This window comes from Hippichthys cyanospilos, chromosome 1 (genome assembly GCF_059441005.1).
Source record: "Hippichthys cyanospilos isolate Australia breed blue-spotted pipefish chromosome 1, RoL_Hcya_1.0, whole genome shotgun sequence".
NCBI lineage: Eukaryota > Metazoa > Chordata > Actinopteri > Syngnathiformes > Syngnathidae > Hippichthys > Hippichthys cyanospilos.
The window spans coordinates 264,613-283,320 of NC_142369.1; the positions used below are offsets into that span (position 1 = coordinate 264,613).

Below are 18,708 nucleotides of genomic sequence, written 5' to 3' on the forward strand. Positions count from 1 at the left end.
GATGGAGCCGCCGGTACCGGCGTACGCCGGACGAGACGGTTACGGTCTCGACTTCGTACATGCAAAAGAGACACGGTTCCGAACGGCGGGGTCACGGGGCAATCGTACTTGCAACTCAGTTTCGTCCTCTACTCGAGCGTGCCTGAGGAGATGACGCCCGCCCGCCCGCCCGCCCGCCCGCCCGGCAGCCGGTCCAAAGGGGCGCAAGCCAAACCTACCACCCTGGAGTAGGATAGGATCGCTTCCCTGCTGCACTCGTCGGGGAACACGCCTCCCCGGGATTCCTGTGCGTGCGCGGACAGTATAGCGGGGCTATACACATATACGCGCGAGCCACCGATGGGAGACGCGTCGGTTTACGTCTCTGAAGCTGCGTCAAGGTTTCAAAAGCGAAACAAAGTCAGATTCTGCGGCACGCTGAAAAGGATCGGACAGGGTTTTGTTTATTTCAAGACGGCGGGTCTGAACACGAACCGGAATCCAAATATAGGTCCATCAGGCTATCAAAAATACATGACTCTATCAGACCGAAGCGATGCTTAATTTGAGCGGCGCGGAAAGGCGGACGCTTGCGTCGTCGTATTGCGGGACGACGCGGACGCGCCCGTCGCTTTGACAAACGCCGGAATGAGGAATGAAGCGCTCCCGGGGCGCGATCCAGACGAGACGCGGTTCTACGGTACGCTACGTTTCCTACCGCGCGTCGGAAACACGGGTCCGCCTTCGAACGCGACTTTGCCGGTCTGCTATGCGGTACGACCGCGTTAAAAACGGGCTTCCAAAAATAAACTGCATGTAACCTTTCCGCACGACGCAGGCGCACAAGTCTCCGCGCGGTCCCGGGCTTGTTTCTTTGGGACCGGGCTGCCCGACGAGTTGAAGGGGACCTTATTGCCACCGACTCCTAAAGTGCATGACGACGCAATGGCTTGCTTCTAGACAGAGTCCGGCTCGTACTGGTAGCGGCTGCGTGACATTATTCCACCGGGCAAACTTCTGTCCGGGTGTAGAAAAAGTATCCGTGTTTGCATGCGACGTGACGCCTTTGTGCTGAGGGCGGTGTTCCCACCAAGGGTTAGAAAAGTATTTTCGACGACTACTTGCACCAACGAACGGCGAGGGGTGAAGAGGGTAGCGGACGGACTCGTGCTTAGTTTTGTTTCGGGTTTTGATTTTTTCCCCGGACGACGACACTCCCGGGAAATCGCAACGCCTCACGGCTAGCCGCTTATCTCGGCGGCGGACGGGCCCGGAACCCGTCTTTATGTTTGAGTGAGCTCTTGAGATGATCCGTGACCTTCTTTGGTTAAAACTAAAGCTCTACAACTTAAGAGCGACACTTCACGCGGGGTTCCGTTCGTCGCCATCCGAATGCCATTATTGTGGTCGGGGCGCTTGCAAAAGAACCCACCTGAGGTAAAGGTAAGCGTTTGGAACGTCGGCGGCGGCGCGCAGCTTCAATTTGTTTCGTTTTTCGCGCCGGGCCGAAACGGTCAATTGGTAACGGGCTTGTTTTTCGACTGCGTTACGTAAGCGGCTGATGGCCAAAACTATTTTCATGTCCTGCGCTGCGATTTTCTCAGAAGGGAAATCGAAAGTGCCTGTTGCACCGATTCGGAGATGCCACCCGGGCCATCGCCGTAGCGTGCCAAGAGCGGCTCGCGACCCGAACCGTGTCTGAAATATGGCCGGAAAAAAAGGAAAACGATCTAAAAAGTCATCCGCCCGCTCCGAATAAAGAAAAAAAACAAAACCAAAACCAAACAGCGACAAGACAAAAAACACCAAATAGCGCTTAACGCAACACGAGGGGCCGGAGACTCAGATCTAGTAGAGTTAGCGGGCCGGCTCTCCGGTCCGGCGTCCTCCTTCTCGACTACATGACGTCAGACTCCACCACGCATTGCTCGGCGTACTCCTTCACCAGCTCCACGCGGAGAGCGTGGCGGCAAAAGTCGGCCATGGGCTTCCACAGGGCCGGGTCCAGGAACACCTGGCACATGACGTGACCCTTCAGGGTGGCCGTGTGGCGCCGCAGGTGGCTCAAGAACTGCTGGCGGACCAGATCCAGGTCTTTGCCGAACACGTCGATGTTCAGATAGTACCTGGAAGGAAACGAAGCGCGCGTCGAGTGGGTCGAGTCGAGCCGGGCCGAGCCGAGCCGGCGCACTCGGGCGCGGCGCTCCCGCCCGCGCTGCCGTGACGACGAGCTACGCTACGCACCAGTCTTCTCCGATGGGGACCCGAAAGGGGAAGGTGCACAGGCTTCCCACGCTCGGCTTCGAGGCGTCGTCCACCATCCAGTCGATATCCTTCTTCATCAGGATGTCCAGGTTACCGGGCACGGGCTTGAAAGGCTGCCAGTCTTGAATGATGGTGGCGTTGGGGAGGACCCCCCGCATCAGGTCGCTCGTCAGAAAGAGCCGGCGGACGGCGCCCTGGTCCAGACGGATCGGACGAGCGCCCGGGAAGCGGGCGGACGCCGGCCGGGTTTCGAGGTCCGAAAGCCGCCGCTCGAGGTCCTCGGCTGGGAAACGCACCAGCAGGATGCCCTGCGCGGAGGAAAGCCGCGTCGGCGGGACGGACGCGCTCGGCCGGCGCCGCCGCCGTACCTGCTTGGTTATGACGCGATACTTCTGGAAGTCCTTGGGACCCAGCTGATCGTCGCGGGTCAGGCGGCTGACTTTCACCTCGGGGTATTTGGACTTGACCAGCTCGGAGCAAAAGCGCAGCAGGACTCCGGCCACGCCCTTGCCCCTCTCCTGGGGGGCCACGCGCAGGCCCTCCACCAGCATGGTCTCGCCTTCGTCGATCACGCACACCGACTCCAGGGCGATCTGTGGGCCACGCGGCGACAGTGCTCTCACCCGGGGACGCTGTTCGAGTCGACGCCGTTAGCCGGCGAAAGGCATCCCTTTTCACGAAGGAAAGGTGAGTGATCCGGCCAAATGTATTCGCACATCACGGGGCTCAAATGGTAAGACCTTCACGTCCGCGGCGCTTTACGGTGGCGACGCGGCATCGGGAGCGAGCGGGGGGTTCGGCGCGCTCGCGAAATGGGATCCGCGGCCTCTCGGTCGGGAGGTCGGTCGCGAAGGACTACATGCGGCGCTCCCCGTTCTCGCTTAACCAAACGGGGGACCGGGTCGAGAATTCCCAAAGTTTGAGCGCGGCCGTCCAGACGGACAGGAGCCGGGGAAGCGCCGCGCCCGCCCGCCGGCCCCGGCCGGCCCCGGAGCCCGCCCCGACGCCCGATGAGCGCGACGTACCACTTTTCCCTGTTTGCGTGCCAGGATGACTGTGCGGTTGGTTTCCTGCAGCCAGCTGCTGTACCTGGTGGGCAGGTAGTCCAGGCCTCCGTAGATGTCCTGGCTCATGGCCATGATGTCGTCAAAGTCCTCCTCGGTGGCCACGCTGAACTGAAGGCCGGCCTGGGACAAGGACTCGGGCAGCTGCGGCGCGTTCAGGCTGCCGTCGATCTTCATCATCAAACAACTGCAAGGGGAGGAACGCGTTGGACGCCGCGTGTCAGCGCGGCAACCGCAACTCACGACGAGGCCTCCCGCGTTCGACGCCTCGACAAAGACCGGGCAAACAAGGAGGGGAAGCCCCGATACCCACCGCGGAGGGGCCGGCCACCGGGCCGAAAAACAAACGGAGCAGACTAAAACAATAGCCGCGAGATGGGAATTTAATGACTTTCTAAAACATGAGGCGATTCAATTCCAGGACGAGATCGAACAGGAGGCACCGGCAAGACACGCCGCCGAGCTTTCCGTCCGCCCGCGGATGCAGAGGCTTCGGCGCGTAGCGGCGATGCGATGGCATCGGGCCCCGACAAGAAAGACCCCGCGAGCCACGCCGAGCGTCCCGACCCGATCGGCGGGTCCAACGCCGCTCCCAGATCTGCCGACGGGATTCGGGGGGCGGGCCCTCGCCCCGGGCGATAAATGGCTCCGTTCCCTCTCCTCGGGGAAGGGGGAGCCGCAGTGTCCCCGCCTTCGAGGGAAACCAGTCGACGAAATGAGGACGCGCCCGCCGCCGGGACCAAAGCGCGTCCCGCGTTCTGGGCCCGGCGCGCTCGGGCTGCGTTGACGTCGCGGAAGACCGAGCCGTTCGGTTTACCGTCTTCGGATACGGGCGCGGGCGGGCGGGCGGCTTGAGAAATCCGTATCCAAATACGACGGGGCGGGAAAGAGCCGTCCTTCATTTCGGGCTCCGAGGCCGGCGGCGCCGTTGGGCCCGGGTCATGAGTGACTGATACCGCGCGTCTTCTTTTGTCCCGGCGCCCAACCCGACAAGACAAGAATCGCCTTTTGCGTTTCAATCCGGCCTGGCCAAAGATCTGCAGCAGGGTTGCAGGAAGTGAGACAAAACACACCGTGCCCGTCCTGAAGGCGCTTGAGAACACGGACACCGAAAAGGAGTCGCGGCGGACCTCGGCCCGTCCAAAGATTCCGCGCCGTTGCTAACGCTTGCACATAGCGCTGCCATGCAGCCCTAAACTTGGAACAAACCAGTGACACGCACACACAACCAACTTTAGCAAATAACGTTAGCGCGCCGCAATCCCAAACTATTCCGTTGTACACAATTGACTTTACATTTGGTAGCTTTCAAGCACATCATCTAGGAACGAAAAGCCACCGGGGACTTAACGACGCGCATCCGCTCGCTAAAGCGCAATGTCCTACAAGTCCAAAGACGGCCGGCCGGGTCCGAGGTCTTGCGTCCCGCCCCCCCTGCAATGTAAGATCTGCCCTTACTTTGCGCACAGCGAGCTCTCGAGCGCGGCCGGCCTTACCTGCGTACGCCCGAGGCCTCGTGTTTGCGGCGCCCGGTTGGCGCAACCGTCGATATCGACCTGCGGGATCGCCATGAGGCGCCGGCGAGGCGAGCGGTCAGGGCCGACGGACCCACGGACCGCCGAACGACGATAGAATTTCAATCAAGCCCGGCGGAACGGCAATCGGCGCTGGCGGTTTCCTGGGAAACGTCTCCACCGCCGTTTACCCGGAAGTGTCGGCGCCGTCTGAATAGGCAGCAGGCCTACGCGCGCCCAGGAGGAGCCACCGAGTGGCAGAGCGTCGGTATGCGGCGGCGACTATTGAGAAAGGCCAGGTCTGGAAAGTATTCTCCTCGCCGAAGGTGGCCGGCGCGGCTCGGGGGCCGACGTCGGTCGTGGGCCTCGCGAGCCGGATCGCGCACCGTACGCCGTCTCGCTGGGCGCGGGCCTAAAGTCAAAAGCAATGTGTGGACTTGGCTATCAAAGGGTTATTATCCTTTTTAAATATGATCTGCACGAATAAATCACTTGCACGCAGTTGAGCAAAGCATTCAGGGGTGCCTTTCCGTTCAAGTAACCAAAAATCTCACTCCGACTGCGTCGCAGGGCGGGAAATGCAAGAGTGGCGTTTTGAAATTCCCCCGAGATGGCATTATGTATCTCCTAAAGCAAGCTGGGCAAAACCTTGCTTTTTACTTGTAGCGTGACCTCCTGTTATTTGAACTTTTCTTTTCTATTCTTCGGCGGGTGCTCAAAAGCGCCGCGCGTCTTGGAGCGGAGCGGGCCACCCGGTGCCCGCTTTAGCTTAGCTAGCCGGGGGTGCCGTTTGTTTGTGCGGCAATCGCTCAATAAATGTATTATGTCAAATAAATGTCTTGGGTTGCATTACTTTCACCACAAACCACTGGAAAACGTGAACGCGATTTTCACGGTACGCAATGGAAAATCGACTGTAAAGGCGACGTCAAAGTCACGCGAAAGGTTGCGAATGCGATGGCGGGCTTGTTTGCTTTGAAGTCACGGCCTAGCGACGCCACGCGTCGGAACGTAGTCGGAAACGCCAAAGTATGGCAAAACGGAGCCGATGATTTACCGCGGAATTTGGACAAGGTGGCGGTTGGGCGACCCGAGCCGAGCCGTTTTTTCCGGGCCGCTTTTTCCCCTCTGGGCCGGAACGGCGCTTTGACTTTGAGATCGGGGGAGGCCTCGAAAAGGGATTTTTTTGCGAGTCGCGGTCCTCGCGAAGGTCATCTTCCCTTCGCGTTTGACGTACGGCTCGGCCAACGGGAGGTGCGAAAGCCCGTCTGGCGCGCGGGGGTCGGAGCCCCGGGACGCTCGCCGCGCAAACGGGGGCCCCCCGACGACGAACGGGACGCGTGCCAAACAACGGCAATTTCGGCACCCGCAAAGGATTTCCTCCCGCTCCCGGCCTTTTCCTTCACCCCGCCCGCGCGCGCGGGCGGGCGGGAAGGACCGACACTCGGCCACCGGCTCATCTAAGCGGGACCCGGGCAGCATCCTCGGCGAGCGGCCGCAACGGGTCGCGCACAAAGATGTCGGCGGGGGGAAGGGGGGAGGGGGGATTCCACAGCATCCGACGCGACCGCGCGCTAATCCGGCGGAGCGCTCGGCAAATAGGACGCGGCCAAGACGCCGGCCCCTTCCCCGCTCCCCACCCCCGCGGCTCTTACCGAAAGATGGGACTCGGCTCGGCGCGGCGCGGCTGACGTCCTTGGATGCCGGAGGTAGGTCGCGCGGATGGCGGAAGCGGCTTCCGCTGATGACGAGGCGGGGAGTGACGCCGTAGCCCCGCCCCCGGCCGTTGCGGGCGCCCGGCCAACCGGAGGAGCCCGCCAGACTCGCCGGGGGTCGGGACATATAATGGCTCGCGCCGTCCCGCGTGCGTGCGCGCGCAATGGCGAGGAGCCATCCTCGTCCCTTGACAATGCCGTGAAAGGGGCCTTTCTCGCGCCCGGCCATACGTACGCTCGGAACTTGACATTCCCGCCGCGCATCCGCGGAGAAGAAGAAAAGCCTCCCAGACGGAAGAATGCGCATCGTTGTCCAGCGTGCGCCGGCGGCATGGAGACGAGGCCCCTCTCGGAGCGACCGAAGCCAAAGGCTGACAAAACGCTCCGACTCGGCGCCGACCCCGTCCCTCGTCTTCCCGCTTTCCCTCGCTCCGCCGCGGATCCGGTCCCCCCCCTTTTTCGGGTTAGGGTTAGGGTTATCCGTCCCGGCGCGCGGTTCAGAATACACCGTTGTGGTTGACCGCCCTTCCGACGAAATCCGACGTCGGCCCTTTGAGCGCCGAAAGCCGAGCCCTCCCAAAGCCAAAGGCCTTCCCCCGGATGCCCTCTTCGGCGGCCGGCGACGCTCCAAAACGTCCCCGCGGGCGCTTTCCGCGGACGCCCCATCTCCGAGCGCGATGGGAAAAGTCGTTGGGTTTGATTAGCGCTCTCCCCGCCGGCCTTTGACGCGATGGCCTATTTAGGGGGACGCGGCGGCCTATTTATGGGGGGACGCGACGGCCTAGATAGGGGGCCGTTGCGAGCGGGGAGTCCGGCCTTCCCGGTCGCCGGTCATCTCCTCTCCCGCGCGGGCTGAACACGGGCGAAGCGCGCCTCTCCCGGCTAAAGCTCCGACCCGCTCAAATAGCTCTGCTGGCCGGGCGTCATCGTGCCACGCGCTAACCGCAGCGACGATCGTTATAAAGACCGCATCCTTTTAAACCAATTTTGAAAAAAGCAATACCGATCGACTTTCGGACAAACGTTTACAGGATTTAAACAGGTCAGTCCCAAAGTGAAAAAGGTAACTTCCAAAAAATCTCCGTTATTATTCATACAAGAACGCGTGTTGACCTCCTGAACAGTTTGATGCCGAAGAAAACGGTCAGCAATAACTAGCAAGAAACTAACCCTCCCACCCGCGCTTTGGGATGTTCCCCAAATTGGGGTTTGGGTGTTTTCCCTTCCACTTCTGCTGCGGCGCAGTCCCCACGAAAAGAAGGCTCCGCATGACTTCTTTTCACCTGTAAAAAGACTCGGGTGGGACGCTTGATTTGGAATCATTAATGTCAAATGATCTGGAATGGAACGCAGGAGCATCAATATCCTCAACACTTGAACCTGGAGAAAAAAGGGGAAAACATTCCGCCATTTAGAAATAGAGAGGTTGTCGATAGTCATTTTCCAAAGTTTCCGACTCCCATCAGCACCTGTCGGCAATTCCGCTTTCCACCGCAAAGGCGAAGCCAAGAACCTTTCTGTCAACTTAAAGTCGGCAATTCCGCTTTCCACCGCAAAGGCGAAGCCAAGAACCTTTCTGTCAACTTAAAGTCGGCAATTCCGCTTTCCACCGCAAAGGCGAAGCCAAGAACCTTTCTGTCAACTTAAACTCGACCACGCACGAGACTAAAAGGAAGACGTGTCAAAACGCCAACGTTAGAGTCGAATTCAAAGAGGCCGCCGAGCGACTCGAGCTCGACGTCTGCGTTGCACCTCGGGAGTGTCAAACGATCCCAAACGTTGGACTTTGCGTCTTTTTCGACCCATTCCTCCGGAAGAAATCCGTGAAATCCGAGAAAAATAAATCCGTCCGTGACGAAGCCCGGAAGGGGCTAGTTTTTAGCTTCGTATGTTGATTTCGGATGACTATTCGCGACGCTACAGAGGCGATAGGCGCGTCCGGTCGTGAGGGGCGGAGGGAAAACTACATTTCCCGGCGTCCCCCGGCACTGACAAGCGGCCAATGGGCGGCCATGACGGGCCGGCACATGACGTCGGTGGGCTGAAGAAGAAAGTTCCCGGCGGCGAACGGCGAGCGGCCAGCGAGCGGCTCGACGTCCCCCCCCCCCCGCCCACGGGAGAATCGCGCTTCGCGGGTGAGTCCGCGCGTTCGGCCGCTTCTCGGGGGGCCTTCGGAACACTTTGGCCGACGTTCGGGCCTAGCGACCTGCCGGCGTTTCGCTGGGAACGGGCTCCGCTCGGCGCCCGGGCCTCGGCCATTTCCTGCTCGAGTCCTCGTCGCCTGCGCCTGCGCCTGCGCCTGCGCCGCCTGGGAGGAACCGCTCGGGAAAAGTTCACCGCGGGCCTCGCTCCGCGCTCGCAAACACATAAACGAGCGAGCAAGGGGCCTTCCCGTCTCGGCGAAGGAGGCGAGCCGCCGAGCTGTCGCGGCGAAGGAGGCGAGCCGCCGTGCTCTCCTGCTCGGCGCCGCGGGGCGGGGGGGGGAGCGCCGCACTTTGTTGTCGTTGCTATAATTATGACGGCGACGTTTCCGGGGCGCGCAACTCTTCGGCCTCGGCGTCCTTTCTCCGGGTTTGGCCGAACGTCAGAGCGAGTCGGTCCACTTGACGAGCGTGGCGTCGATAGGGGAGCGCGCGTGCGCGGTTGCCTTCGCCAGCTTCGAACGATTGGGCCTGCGCTTCAGCCTTTGGTGCCGCCGAGTCGCTTCAGTGGCCTCGCCTCGTGGATTTCACTTGACCCGCAGTAGGAACTGGACTGTTTGCGCTTGTGTCGCACGCCGCTTTTTGATGGGTTACGCTTGTCCTGTACGCCGCTTTTTGACTGTTTCTATTCTGGCCTGAGTTTAACACATCTTTACGGTCGAAAACAATACGAACGCGTGTCAGAAGTAGTATATTTTTGGCGGGGTGTCTTGGGGTAAAACCATTTCTGCTCTTCTGCAAAAGTCTCCCCCGACGCGTCGTCGGGCGCCGAGCTTCATCGGGAAAGGCCGCCCCGAGAGCGCCGGCCGAATTTTGGCGTTCGCCTTTGGAAGCCTCATGTATCATGCGCTACGTCTGCGCGAACGAAAAGCGTTTCCGCCGAGAGATCTGCTCCGCCCGACCGGTTTCCCCAGAGAAACGTATTTGCGCTTTCCAGGGAGAAACCTTCTCTACCGTACTCGGCTCTACTCGACCCCGGGTACAGAAGAGTCCGGCGGAGTAGAGTAGGTGTTCTCGGTGGAAACCGGGCTATACAAGAAGAGTACGGTAGATTTCCGGGCGGAAACGGGGCCAAAGATCGCTCTCCGTTCCGTACATTTCAAGTACGTCGTGCGTGCGCGGCACGTATGGCCCGGTTCCCCGGCCGGCGGTCGCCGCCGCGGCGCTCATTCGGCTTCATGTTCAAATGAGCGCCAGTCAAGGGCGCCGGCTACCGTTTCCTAAAAAAAAAAAAAAACGAATTCTGGTCATTGCCGCCGAATGAGGTGAAGCGGCCCGGGGTCTCGCTCTGCGCCGGCGTGCCGCAGCCGCGCGCAAAATGGAAAAGGTGGGAGAAGGCTCCCTGATGCCTTCTTTCCCCGTGTCCCGCAGCCTGCGGAAGAAGCCCACCATGGCCTCGCCGGTGTCCGTCTACAACTCCGGCGTGTTGGACGCGCGCGTCCCCGGCGTGAGTGAGATTCGGAGCGGGCGCGGCCGGCGGCGGAGCCGGCAGTGAAAGGCACGCGCGCGCGTTTGTCCCCGCAGGCCTCGCGAGATTCGCTGAAGATGGAGTTGTTGGCCGACGTCGCGCTGCTGCCCGGGGAGGACAGAATCATAGGTGGGGCGGGGCGAGGCGAGGCGAGGCGGGCGGGCGTGCGGGCGCTTCCCGTTCTGGGCCCTTTACCTTTGACCTCCCCTTTCCCCCCGGCAGACAAGGACATCATCTACATCTGCCCGTTCAGCGGCGCCGTCAAAGGCAAAGTGCTCATCACAAACTACCGACTCTACTTCAAGAGTTCGGATGCGGTAAGCTCACGTGGTGGCAAAGTTGGCCCCGCTATCCGCCAACTTTTCGCCGCCGGGGCTGGTATTTTCTCCGCCCAGGACGTGGCCGCGACGGTGGACGTTCCCCTGGGCACCATCGGCCGCGTGGAGAAAATGGGCGGGGCGTCCAGTCGGGGAGAGAACTCGTACGGCCTGGATATCACCTGCAAGGTCGGCGCGGCGCGGCGCCGCCCCCGCCGTTGGGCTCCGCGCGGCTTTTCCCACCCGTGCCCTTTGCGTCCTCAGGACATGCGAAACTTGAGGTTTGCCCTCAAGCAGGAAGGCCACAGCCGGCGGGACATCTTCGAACTGCTTTTCAAACACGCCTTCCCCGTCTCGCACGGCCTGGTAAGCGCGTGTACGGTAAACGGGTCGCGGGTCACCGCGGTTTGCCGCGATTGGTTGCCGGCTTGTTTTCTTTTTGGGAGGGCCCCGAATATGAAGGGTTTGTTTGAGCCGTGGGGGGAAAAAAGAGCCAGCCCGTTTCAGCGCGCGTCGACACGTTAGGTGTGATTTGCGTCCTCTTTTGCGCCCCCCGTCCAGCCCCTGTTTGCGTTCGTGACTCAGGAGAAGTACGAAGAGAACGGCTGGAGCGTCTACAGGCCCGTCGAGGAGCTGCGGCGGCAGGTGGGCCGGCCCTTTCGGCGGGCCGGCGCCCGAGGCCTGACGGCGCGCGCGTGTCTTTCAGGGCTTACCCAACAACAAGTGGCGCATTACTTTCATCAACAAGAACTACGAGCTGTGCGACACGTATCCCGCCGTTCTGGCCGTGCCCTTCAAATCTAAAGAGGAGGACCTGAGGAGGGTGGCCGCCTTCAGGTCCAGAGGCCGCATCCCCGTGAGTGGACGCACGCGGGGGGGGCTCGCCTCGCTTCCTTTTTTCCGCCGAGGGGCTGAGAGCCCGCCGCGCCTTCCAGGTCCTGTCGTGGATCCACCGCGAGAACCAGGCGGTGATCGCGCGCTGCAGCCAGCCGCTGGTGGGCATGTCGGGCAAGAGGAGCAAGGACGACGAGCGCTACCTGGACCTGGTCAGGGACGCCAACGACACGGCCAAGCTCACCATTTACGACGCTCGCCCCAACGTCAACGCCGTGGCCAACAAGGTGGCCGGCCGCCGGGCTCGCCTCGCCCGACGCCTCGGCTTGACACCCAGGCCCCTCCCCTCCCCTCCCCTCCCCTCCCCTCCCCTCCCCTCCCCCGGCAGGCCACGGGAGGCGGCTACGAAGGCGACGAGTACCACAACGCCGAGCTGGTCTTCCTGGACATCCACAACATCCACGTCATGCGGGAGTCCCTCAAGAAGCTCAAAGACATCGTGTACCCCACCGTGGAGGAATCCCATTGGCTCTCCAGTCTGGAGTCCACGCACTGGCTGGAACACATCAAGGTGCTGCCGCTTTCCAAACGCCTTTTCCCAATTTGTACTTTTTGGAGGCGGGGACGGTGAGTTGACTGTGCGCGCGCGCCCGCGCAGCTGGTGCTGTCCGGCGCCATCCAAGTGGCCGACAAAGTTTCGAGCGGCAACTCGGTGGTGGTCCACTGCAGCGACGGCTGGGACAGGACGGCCCAGCTGACGTCTCTGGCCATGCTGATGCTGGACAGCCACTACCGCACGCTCAAAGGACTGCAGGTGGGTGGGTGGGTGGGCGCCGCTCCCGCCCCGCCCCGCCCCGCCCCGCCCCGCGCTGACCCGAGGCGCCGGTCCCGGCAGGTGCTCGTGGAGAAGGAGTGGATCGGCTTCGGACACAAGTTTGCGTCCGTAAGGAACTCTTCCCGTCGCCGCCGCCGATGTCGAGCGGGCTCGACTAACACCCGCCCGCCTGCCTGCGTCCGTGCAGAGGATAGGTCACGGTGACAAGAACCACGCCGACCAAGACCGCTCGCCCATCTTTGTGCAGTTCATGGACTGCGTGTGGCAAATGACCAAGCAGGTAACGGGCCTCGGCCGACTCCTTTCGGAGAGGACGGGGGGCGGGCGGCACCTTTGTCACGCGGCCGAAAGCGGTGGAGCCCAGAGCGCGGCGACCTCCGCGTCGAGTCCGATTTTTTGGGGGGAAGAGACGCACGCGTACGAAGCGCCCACGGGCTCCTCCGTTCCGTTTTGCTCTCGTCTTCGGCCCGAGACGGCAGAGTCCCGGCGCGCTCGGTCGGTGACATCGCGCCCTCTAAAAGGGCCGGTCCCAAAACGGAGCCGGCCCACGTCGCGACCCTCCTCCCGGGCGCTCGCTTTGATCCCAAGCCGTCCCGTTTCCTTTGCGTCTGGCCCCGCGCCGAAACGTCCCGAATATCGGGCGGGTCCTCGGTGGGATTTTCGGGCGCGGCTTTTCAGGCGAACGAGTAGGGCTCTCTCTCCCCGCAGTTCCCCACGGCCTTTGAGTTCAACGAGCGCTTCCTGCTGACCGTCCTGGAGCACCTGTACAGCTGCCGCTTCGGGACCTTCCTCTACAACTGCGAGAGCGCGCGCGAGCAAAACGTGAGCCTCGGGCCGGGGAAAGCGGGGGAGGCGGGGCTGACGGAGCTTTTGCCGGCCGCGCAGGCCCTGCGGCAGAAGACGGTGTCGCTGTGGTCGCTGGTCAACAGCGAGCCGGACGTCTACCTGAACCCCTTCTACACACCCGAGTCGGGCCGGGTCCTCTACCCGGTGGCCAGCATGCGCCACCTGGAGCTCTGGGTCACCTACTACATCCGCTGGAACCCGCGCATCCGGCAGCAGGTGGGCGCCGATTTGCGCCACGGCCGCGCGGTTTGCGTGACGGCCGTGCGGTTTGCGCGCCGGCGACAGCAGAGTCCGGTGGAGCAGCGCTACCTGGAGCTGCTGGCGCTCCGCGACGAGTACATCAAGAAGCTGGAGGAGCTGCGGCTGTCGGACGCCTCCCCGCCGGGCCCGGCCAACAGCGCCGGGGGCGCCGACACCTCTTCCTCGGCCGCCTCGTCCCCGCAGCAGTACGCTCACCTGCGCACGCCCTTGTGAGCCCGCGACGGACGCCGACCGGACTTTGCCTTTTCCCTTCAGCAGGTGATCACGTATGCAATACGGCGGCCAGCGAGCCTTAGGCTGGCTTTCGTTCCAAGGGCTCGAACGCACGCACACGCGCGTCCAAACGACGTGCCGACCCATGACACTAAAAACGCCCGGCGGGCGCTTCCCGCACGCGAGGCCCCGGGAGGCTCGTCCCTTCTCCCGGGGCCTGGCGGACGCCGCCGCTAATGCTCACGTTTATGTCGGCGCTTTTCCTCCCCGCTCGCGTTTGACGCGGCGAGGGAAAAACGTCGCCGTCCTCGGATGCAATAACGCCAAAAGGCCCCCCCGGCCCCAATTTGTGCCTTGATTCCCCCGCGCCGTCAGGTCGACCGGGTAGGCTCCACAGGGTACGGCTCTCGCGGGCTCCGCGAGGGACCCTCATTGTTGACATTGTTTTTGACCGGATCTCGGGGGGCAAAGCTCGCAAAGGGAACCGGTCACGTTTTAGTCGCGTTTGAAGTCCGTTTTTACAACAAACTGAAAAAATAAACCAAACCCCGCGCGTCGTCGTCACGAAGCTCCCGAAACGAAAACCTTTGCGGCTCTCAGGAATAAGGAAAAGGCCTTAAGACGTCGACCCGCCACGCCCGCTTTCCCACGCGCGTCCTCACTTGGCCGCCCCGGGGCTCATCGAGCTCTCCCGGCGGAAGAGGCGGGCCGCGAACACGGGGTGACCCGGACTCCGGATGGGAATCTTCTTTTTATTGGCTCGGAACCTTTTCTATCAGCGGCGGGATCAGGATGCGCCCGCCCGCCCGAGTCCGAAGCTACTCTGCGCGCTCGACTCGTACCGCACAATCACGTATTTGGGTCAAATCTGACTCGTGGGGGGGCGAGGCGCCGTTTTTTTCCCTTTGGCTTTTGCTTCCTTCGCTGCTCTCGTTTGATCTGGGAAAAAGGGAAGAAAAGAACAGGACCTCGGGATCCTGTCGGCAAGCGCTCGCTTCTGTAAATAACCTTGATTAAATTAATTTAAGAGTGACGTGTGAGGTGTCTGTCGCGCGGCTCGCGACGCGGCCGGGCCGTCTCCGCCCCCGGAAGCCGAAGCCGTCCGGCGGCCGAAGGGGATCCGCCCCGGACCGGCGATGTCGCGCCTTTATCCCGCGCCTGCCGAGCGCGTTCCCGGGACCCGTGGGAAGGGGCGAGCTGCGGTTAGCGCGTTAGCTTAGCGCAGGCTCTCCCCGCGGAGGGACGGCGGCCGCGTCCCCCTCCGGCTTCCCGACCCGAGGGCGTTATCGGTTAGGCTCCGATATCGCCGTCCTCGCGACGGAACGCCTTCCGCTACCGTCGCGTGACTTTTGCCTTCCTCTCGAACCGTCCGCGCGGAGCTCGTCCCGCATCCGCTAAAAGGCCGGCCCCCGGGGATCGCGCGGAAGGGTTCCGTTACGGGCGGGCGCCGCGTCGTCCGTGGCTCCGGAGAAGCAGGCGGCTAGACCGCAAACGTACCGTTGCTCATTCAGAACACGTTCCTTCGCACAATCGTTTCTTGTATTCCTTTTTAATGAAAAGCGCCGCAAATCTTACACGCCGTCCCTTTCATCGCAAAAACCAGGACAAATCATTTCATCTCTGTGGGAAAACTTTCAAGGCGAGACACAGGACCCGTTTTTGTACTCGAATCGCTTTACCGCATTTCGCAAATCGGCTCCGTTTCCAAAACGGACGGGGCGGCCGGCCCGAGTCGTCGTCGCGTCCAACGCCACTCCATCCCCGTACGCGTCGGCCGCGACGGACTTTTTGGTTGGCGTCGGCTTACCTCGCCGCGTAGTCCCGACGCTGCCGAAGGGACCGCCGGAAGCCGAGAAAGCGGGGAAGCCTCCTTAGGCGCGGGGCGCAAAGTGCGCCTCGCCCTTCCGGTCGTCCTGTCTCCGCGAGCGACCGGAAGCCGCGGGCGTACGTCCGTCTGGCGCGCCCGCGCCACATTGGAGCCGCGGTCCGCCGCCGTGCCCCGGCCCGTACCCACGAAAGCAAAACTGCAAAATGACCGCGACCGGACTCGAGCGGAATACCGAAGAACCCAATCAAAAGTAAATGGAGGGTCGCGCTTTCTTTCGTTCTCTTTGTGACGCGCGCGAGCGCAGAAAAGGTGCCGTCGCACGTTTGATTGAGCCGGCCGGGAGCCCGCGCGGCCTCGGCGTCGCGACGTCCGCGTCACGCGTACGACCGCCGCTCTTGCCGCGCGTCCCGGCTAACGCTCGACGTCGTCGTCGGGAACGGGAATGGCCGAAGCGAGGGAGAAGCCTAAGCCCGAAAAGGCAAAAAGGGCCAAAGAAAAAGTCACATTTTGCAGGGCGCTGCCGGGCGTCGCTCAACTCAAGTCGACTCGCCCTGGAAAAAAATGCGCCGTGAAATCAAAGGCCGATGTGCGCGGCGACGCCGCAGGGATCCTCGCCGCGTTGGCGCTCACACGGCCCGGCGTTGGCGCTCAGACGGCCTGGCGTTGGCGTCCCGCTTCCGCCGCCGTCTGCTCCAGGAGCGTCCGCCGCGCTGCTCCGCAACACAACGCGAAAGGCGGGTCAAAAGGCGGCGAGGCTTCGGTCCACGCTCGCGCCGAAAGAGGAAGGGGCGCCGAACGGTCGCCGAGATTTTGCGGCGGCCCCGTTCGGCGCGTCCTTTGTCTCGTCTGCGAGATGGCCGATCGAGCCGATTCAAATAAACTTAAGGGATCGGATTCGGATCTCCCCGGCGGGCAAAGCGCGGTCTCTCGCCGCGGCGACGGCGTAGCGGGCGCGAGGGTTTCGGGGGGAGAGGTTGGAGCGGGCGCGGCGGAGGAAGAGGAGAGGAGGCGCCCGCTCGCTCACCTTGCGGTTCCGTGGCCAGCACGCCGTCCGGAGCGTCGGCCTTCACCGTCTCGGCGTCGAGGCTCTCTGCGGGCGCGGCGCCACGCCGCATGTGACAAACGCGCGGACGGGGCGCGGGCGCGCGTGGCTTACGCTGGATGCCGAAGCACAACTTCTTCTTCTGGTATGAGATGTAGCTGCTGACGGCGCCCACCAGCGCCATGCCCACCGCGCTGACGATGCCGGCGACGGTGCCCACCTCGGCCGTGGTCTCGGCGCCGCCGCCGCCGCCGTCGCCGCGACGGTCCGGGCGGTCCCGGCCGCCGCCGGGCCGTCCGCCTGGAGGCGGGGCCAAGGCCAGAAAAGCTCAACGCGGGGCCCGCCGCGCCCGCCGGGGGCCCTTCACCCACCTTTGCCCGGGTCGGGCTTGTAGCCGTCATCGTTTCCCACGTCGATCAGGTCGGCGTCGGAAAATCCGCCTGTGTGGGCGAGCGAGCGTCGCGCCCGCCGGGTCAGAGGCGGAAAAGGGAGGCCGCTTCGTGCGCGCCGCAACCGGCGAGGGACTCCGTGGGGAGCGAGCGCCGGGAGCAAAATAAAAGGGGGGCGGGGTAGCGAAGCCCGGACGACGCACCTCCCTCCCGCTTGTCGGGCAGGTCGTTGTCGGGGTCCAAGGCGTCGGCCAGGTCAAAGTCGGCGGCGCCGGCTGCCCGAAAACGCCGCAAAAGGGATCGAGCCGAGCGTGGGCGGGCATGCGGAAGTGGGGTGCGACGGGGGTTGGGGGGGGGGGGGGCGCTTTGCCTTACCTTCTTTGCCTTTGGTCTTGACCGGAGCCTTGGTGCCTGTAGGGGGCGGAGCCAAGGTTTAGCCGCAGCGTGGACGGATGAGGGCCCGAGGCGAATTTCTTACCTGGCAGCGGCGCGGGCGTGGCTGTCGGCGGCACGTGGGCACAAAGCGCAATGGGCGCAACGCGGGACGGGGTCACCACTTTTGCCAAAGCGCGCGTGCGCGGAGCGGAGCGAGAACTTACTCTGCAAATCGGCGGCACCGCCGTCCAAAGCGTCGGCCAGATCCAGACCCTGGGGCCGCACTGCGGCCCCCGAAACAAAGAGGAGCGGACAATGAGGCTTCCCGAAGGCACGGCGCCCCCCCCCCACACACACACGCGCCCCCCCCACCCCCCGGCCCCATTGGTCCAATTGAGAAGCGCAAGTCGCCCGGCGGTCTCCACGCCGAGGGGCCCCAAGTCGAGCGAGACGCCGAAGCCCGACTCGCTCCCGATGCTGCGTCATCGGTAGCCGAACGAGCAGTTAGCGTAACGCGCTTTTTTCATATCTTACTCGTAAACGCTAATCTGCGCGGGGGTGAAAAAGCGCAGCCTATTAGCGATCGGCCGTCAAACGGCATCTAATTGAAAGCGGCTTCGCTGTTCGTCGCCATTGCGACTTGCGGCCGAAATAACGGAGCTGATTCGATTTGCGCGACGTCTGTCGTTGCGATCGCAGGTGCGGAGGAGGACGACGCTTGGAGGCAGAATTTTTGCCGCTCTGCGCGAGATCATCCTTTCGACTCACCTTGCACGACGAGCGTCGTCATCATCGTCGTCGCCGTCAGCAGCAGCAGCAGCGGCCGCGAACCTCCGAGAGCGGGCGCCATGACCGAACCGAACCGAACCGAACCGAGCCCGAGTGGCGTTTGTCGCAAGCGAGCCAGCCGCGGGACTGAGGCTTTTAGGGGCGCGTCCTCTCTTGCCGCTTCCGGCGGGCCTCTCCAAAATAAAAGCGATTGCGGAAATAGCTCCGCAGGGTTCCCCACGCCTTTTCTTTTTTGCCCCGTTTGAGTGCGTCGCATTTGCGACCGGGGTGCGAGCGCGCGTGGCTTTTCCCTCGGATTTTGTCAAGTGCGTGCGGACGTCGTCAGAAGTGTCGTCCGCGCGCGGACCTTTCTGTCGCAGCTGTTTAGGGACAACCTGACTGGTAGGAAACGGGGTCGCGGGAACCACGCCCAAAATCGGGGCCTCGCGCTTGCGGGGGAAAGAAAAAACAAGTTTCCCCGACCCTTCTAGAACATTTAGAATTTGTTCCTATTGCGTTGCGCGTCCACCGGGGAAAAATCTTTTGTTTTTCCCCCAATAACGAAGCACTTTGAGCAATTGTTACAGACGAGCGTCCGGATGAGCTCCGGTCATTTGCCCGGTGAGCCTTTTGCTTTTTGGGAGTCTGACCGCTTCTTGCCGGACACCGCTAGCAATCAAAAATCTGCTTGCTTTTGTCCTTCACGTCTCGTGAGGCCAATGGAACCCATTTGCGGGCCGGGCCGCGCCTTTGGCGCCTCTGGCTTTTTCCTTTTTCTTACTCCGTGGCCGTGG

At 62.7% G+C, this 18,708-nt stretch overlaps 4 protein-coding genes across 9 annotated transcripts in view; 2 read left to right on the plus strand and 2 right to left on the minus strand.

Moving 5' to 3' along the window:
- The window catches only part of acox3 (acyl-CoA oxidase 3, pristanoyl), a 68,319-nt gene that overhangs the window by 35,272 nt on the left and 14,339 nt on the right, over nucleotides 1–18,708 (plus strand). The gene's annotated exons all lie outside the window — the stretch shown is intronic.
- On the minus strand, nucleotides 419–6,963 carry nat16 (N-acetyltransferase 16). Of its 2 annotated transcripts, XM_088432745.1 has the most exons (5): nucleotides 6,478–6,954; nucleotides 3,270–3,495; nucleotides 2,613–2,837; nucleotides 2,224–2,552; nucleotides 419–2,105 (listed from the first exon to the last, which is right to left on the minus strand). In XM_088432745.1, the coding sequence occupies exons 1-5, from the start codon at nucleotides 6,786–6,788 to the stop codon at nucleotides 1,877–1,879; spliced, it is 1,320 nt and encodes a 439-aa protein (XP_088288871.1). In that variant the 5' UTR covers nucleotides 6,789–6,954; the 3' UTR covers nucleotides 419–1,876. The 2 variants fall into 2 exon arrangements, with proteins under 2 accessions (XP_088288871.1, XP_088288861.1); XM_088432735.1 differs by having other exon boundaries at nucleotides 2,224–2,837; nucleotides 6,478–6,963.
- On the plus strand, nucleotides 9,015–14,545 carry mtm1 (myotubularin 1). 2 transcript variants are annotated; one of them, XM_088432713.1, is made up of 16 exons: nucleotides 9,015–9,279; nucleotides 10,110–10,185; nucleotides 10,263–10,335; nucleotides 10,429–10,523; nucleotides 10,602–10,712; nucleotides 10,788–10,889; nucleotides 11,085–11,168; nucleotides 11,230–11,379; nucleotides 11,459–11,644; nucleotides 11,746–11,928; nucleotides 12,016–12,171; nucleotides 12,253–12,300; nucleotides 12,380–12,472; nucleotides 12,901–13,014; nucleotides 13,078–13,254; nucleotides 13,324–14,545. In XM_088432713.1, exons 1-16 carry the CDS (start codon nucleotides 9,053–9,055, stop codon nucleotides 13,510–13,512), a joined length of 2,064 nt encoding a protein of 687 aa, XP_088288839.1. In that variant the 5' UTR covers nucleotides 9,015–9,052; the 3' UTR covers nucleotides 13,513–14,545. The 2 variants fall into 2 exon arrangements, with proteins under 2 accessions (XP_088288839.1, XP_088288848.1); XM_088432722.1 differs by having other exon boundaries at nucleotides 13,327–14,545.
- cd99l2 (CD99 molecule-like 2) lies at nucleotides 15,592–18,105 on the minus strand. 3 transcript variants are annotated; one of them, XM_088432769.1, is made up of 10 exons: nucleotides 17,915–18,105; nucleotides 17,371–17,430; nucleotides 17,250–17,270; nucleotides 17,147–17,182; nucleotides 16,975–17,046; nucleotides 16,754–16,822; nucleotides 16,497–16,682; nucleotides 16,365–16,430; nucleotides 15,971–16,050; nucleotides 15,592–15,891 (listed from the first exon to the last, which is right to left on the minus strand). In XM_088432769.1, exons 1-9 carry the CDS (start codon nucleotides 17,994–17,996, stop codon nucleotides 15,989–15,991), a joined length of 654 nt encoding a protein of 217 aa, XP_088288895.1. In that variant the 5' UTR covers nucleotides 17,997–18,105; the 3' UTR covers nucleotides 15,592–15,891; nucleotides 15,971–15,988. The 3 variants fall into 3 exon arrangements, with proteins under 3 accessions (XP_088288895.1, XP_088288885.1, XP_088288905.1); XM_088432759.1 differs by having other exon boundaries at nucleotides 15,592–16,050; nucleotides 17,915–18,102; XM_088432779.1 differs by lacking the exon at nucleotides 16,975–17,046 and having other exon boundaries at nucleotides 15,592–16,050; nucleotides 17,915–18,102.